Source organism: Crinia signifera, chromosome 4 (assembly GCF_055691185.1).
Source record: "Crinia signifera chromosome 4, ASM5569118v1, whole genome shotgun sequence".
NCBI classification, from domain to species: domain Eukaryota; kingdom Metazoa; phylum Chordata; class Amphibia; order Anura; family Myobatrachidae; genus Crinia; species Crinia signifera.
The window spans coordinates 305,293,573-305,297,329 of NC_139220.1; the positions used below are offsets into that span (position 1 = coordinate 305,293,573).

The 3,757-nt window shown below is 41.0% G+C and overlaps 1 protein-coding gene across 1 annotated transcript in view; it reads left to right on the forward strand.

The window, feature by feature from the left end:
- LOC146073291 (uncharacterized) overlaps positions 1–3,251 on the forward strand; it is a 10,044-nt gene extending 6,793 nt beyond the window's left edge. Inside the window, exons 2-4 of the mRNA XM_083180469.1 lie at positions 560–1,397; positions 2,321–2,324; positions 3,214–3,251. Of these exons, the coding sequence (XP_083036595.1) occupies positions 560–1,397; positions 2,321–2,324; positions 3,214–3,251 (880 nt within the window). The remainder of the gene's footprint in view (positions 1–559; positions 1,398–2,320; positions 2,325–3,213) is intronic.
- The last annotated feature ends 506 nt before the right edge of the window (positions 3,252–3,757 follow it).

Here is a 3,757-nt window from a genome sequence, read left to right on the forward strand (position 1 = left end):
CTCTCACCCCCTGCCCCTTCCTTATCTTCTCATGCATTGGCTTATGATATATTTATGGACAGCAATACTGCTATTATCTCTACAAAGGTTTCTTGGAGGAGTTTTCATGTATTAATTCCTCATTTATGACAAACTATCATATTTATTTGGTATATTAATGGAATGACATTACTGACTATTATATTGTGCTATTTCTTGCCCACTGTATTTGCTATGATATACCATGTGGATGTTTGCCTATTGCCTTGGATATATATCAGTCTCACATGCATTGAATAATCTATTATTACATGTCGTGCTTTATGCAATACAATTGAATTTGAAAAAAATGTTTTGTTTTGTGTTACAGGTAATATAAAGAAATTCTTCGAAGAACATAGATAGTGTTTTCCTATACACCTCTGGAGGATTAATTAAAGACATTCTCATTTTCTACATGGGAGAAACCTTCCACAGCTAATTTGTATCTTATTGAATACATGATGAGTCTGACAGGAGAGAGACCACATCTGTGCTCTGAGTGTGACAAATGCTTTACATGTAACTCACATCTTCTCAGACATCAGAGAAGTCACACAGGAGAGAGACCACATCTGTGCTCTGAGTGTGACAAACGCTTTACATGTAAATCAGAGCTTCTCATCCATCAGAGGAGTCACACAGGAGAGAGACCACATCTGTGCTCTGAGTGTGACAAATGCTTTACACGTAAATCACAGCTTCTCATACATCAGAGGAGTCACACAGGAGAGAGACCACATCTGTGCTCTGAGTGTGACAAACGCTTTACATGCAACTCACATCTTCTCAGACATCAGAGAAGTCACACAGGAGAGAGACCACATCTGTGCTCTGAGTGTGACAAATGCTTTACACGTAAATCAAATCTTCTCATCCATCAGAGTAGTCACACAGGAGAGAGACCACATCTGTGCTCTGAGTGTGACAAACGTTTTACATGTAAATCAGAGCTTCTCATCCATCAGAGGAGTCACACAGGAGAGAGACCACATCTGTGCTCCGAGTGTGACAAACGCTTTACATGTAAATCAGAGCTTCTCGTCCATCAGAGGAGTCACACAGGAGAGAGACCATATCTGTGCTCTGAGTGTGACAAATGCTTTACATGTAAATCATCTCTACTTAGACATCAGAGGAGTCACACAGGAGAGAGACCACATCTGTGCTCCGAGTGTGACAAACGCTTTACATGTAAATTCCAGCTTCTCAGACATCAGAGGAGTCACACAGGAGAGAGACCATATAAATGTGCTGAATGTAGCAAGTGTTTTATCACCAGGCAACATCTTGTTTTACATCAGAGGAGTCACACAGGAGAGAGACCATATAAATGCTCCGAATGTACCAAGTGTTTTTCTCAGAAGTCAAATCTTTCTGTACATCAGAGGAGTCACACAGGAGAGAAACCATTTCAATGCTTTGAATGCAGAAAGTGTTTTACAGAAAAGAGAAAACTTCTTCTTCATCAGAGGAATCACACAGGATAAAATCACATTAAAGCATCTAAAGCCCCTTTCACATTGCATATTGCCGATTTTTAACTGCTTTAAAACAGGAACAGCTGCAATATAAAAGCTCCACAATCAATTTACCGGTTACAGAATACCGTTATTTTGAAACGTGTTAAAAGCAGGATCCTACACGTTTCTGAGACGTTTTCCCTTCAGTCTGAACAGCTCGGAAACGGTATTTGCTACAAATTATAACCACACATGATTCCTGCCCACAAGCAGGAAAAAAAAAACACTTAAAATTACATTGTATGGCTTTCTATGGGGGAATCGGGTTGAATCTGAAGGTACTGAAAATGGTATTGAAACTGCAATAGACCTTTACAACATGCAATATGGAAGGGGTTTAACTGGCTTTTGACCCATTTAAAAAAAGTTTACAAAAACGAGTTGAAAGCAGGTTTTTGCAATGTGAAACCAGTTTAAGAAACAAGGGACCTTATTCAGATCCATTCGTTCGGACCCCATAGTTCGCAAGGGGTCCGATGTTGGGCCTTTAACACAGCATAAGATTAAATTTTACTTACATTTTGGAAATGAAAAAAAAAACAAGGTTTTCCCAGGCAACGCCGGGTGGCTCTGATGTTATGTGTCTGCACTTGTGCAGGGTCATTTCTGAACCTGTGCCCATGGCAAACAAACTGTTCACTAGTTACGTGCACCCAACCTTGTGGGCAGAGGGTGGCAGGACAGGGGGCAGTTAACCGGTCCATTTTCATATAGGAAGACCCAGCAAGGCACATAATACATTTCATAAGTAAGTTGTATCACCACATTATCTGTTTCAGGAAGGTAACTTTAATGTTACAGTATGAATATGGGGTACTTATGTAATATCTGGGCTCCCGTTTTTCTTATGAGACCGCGTCCCCTCGCGGGGCTCGCTGCGCTCGCCACGCTTCGGGCACGGTGGCTCGCTGCGCTCGCCACACTATATAAAATCAACTCCATGCGTAGTTGGATAGTAGGGGTATGAAAAAATGGGATGCATTTAACATGGGAGCCCAGATAATACATAAGTACCGAATATGGCAATGAGTTGATATAAATCCATCTTGCTAAAGACAGGAGAGCTGTGACCAGTAAGTTGGGGGCTGCTTTTCCCTTGGGACAATCTCTCTGTTAGGAAATAGAGCTGCAGTATAACAGACAATGACGATGTGGCTGCCATTACTGTGCCCTGTAATATACAGCTGTTCTGCTCACACTGGTGCTGGGGCTAGTACAGGAAAGAGCTGTATATCCATTACAGAGTCCCAGCAGCTCCTCCCAGTCCCTATTATACCTCCTTATTCTGTCCCTCATACATTCCTATTGCTGTCTTACCTCCCTCTGATTCATATACTATGTATTATATTGAATAATGGTGCAACTAAGACATTGGTTCCCTGTTTCTTATATTAATCAATGACTATACAGTTGTTTGCTTGCTGGCACTGGGTGATTAATAGCTGATATCTGGTTGCTGTGGGTAACAGCACATATATTTTTAATAATTAATTAAAATGACTTAGTGATTATAATAAAACAATATCAGTAATTACTATTTATGTTACTGACAGTTATCCCCATAATACTTGTTGTTGAATAAAAAATGATCTTTATAAATTATATTATTCTGTTTTTGACTGCTGATATAATATTAGTGTTAAATCCTTTTGTACATTGTTCTACATTTTAGAAGATGGGACCATGGAGATACATATGGATCCACCATAATCTATCCTGCCTATGGCATTTGTCCCACCATAGGCTGCACAACATGGTAAATGGCATTATATACCAGCAAGACCAGTACCATAAAAATGAGGAGAATCTTGGCTTTCAGAGCAGACAAGCTTCTAGTTTATGTGATTCCTGCAAGGGAAGCAGAAAGTGGGGTCCCCTAAAATTGTCTGCTCAGGTTGCAGGTGTTTCTGGCTAGAGCACTTTCAATGCAATATACAGTATTTAAACTTTCTACATTGACTGTGAAAAAAGCAGTCTCCCAGGGGAGCGGGAAGGTGGAGGGGAGAGATGGGGGTGACCAGCCAGCATTAACCAGCATCTCATTAAACTATCGAAAACTTAGGCAATGGGGAAGTTGTGTGAGCATCTAATGAGCTGCTGGTTGGAATGATAATCTGTCCTTCTCTAATGATATGGGCCCTTATTCAGATCGGTGCGTACTTTCCCGAATTCGTACGGAGCGGTCCGCACGCCACGCTGTGCGGTGGCGTGCGGAC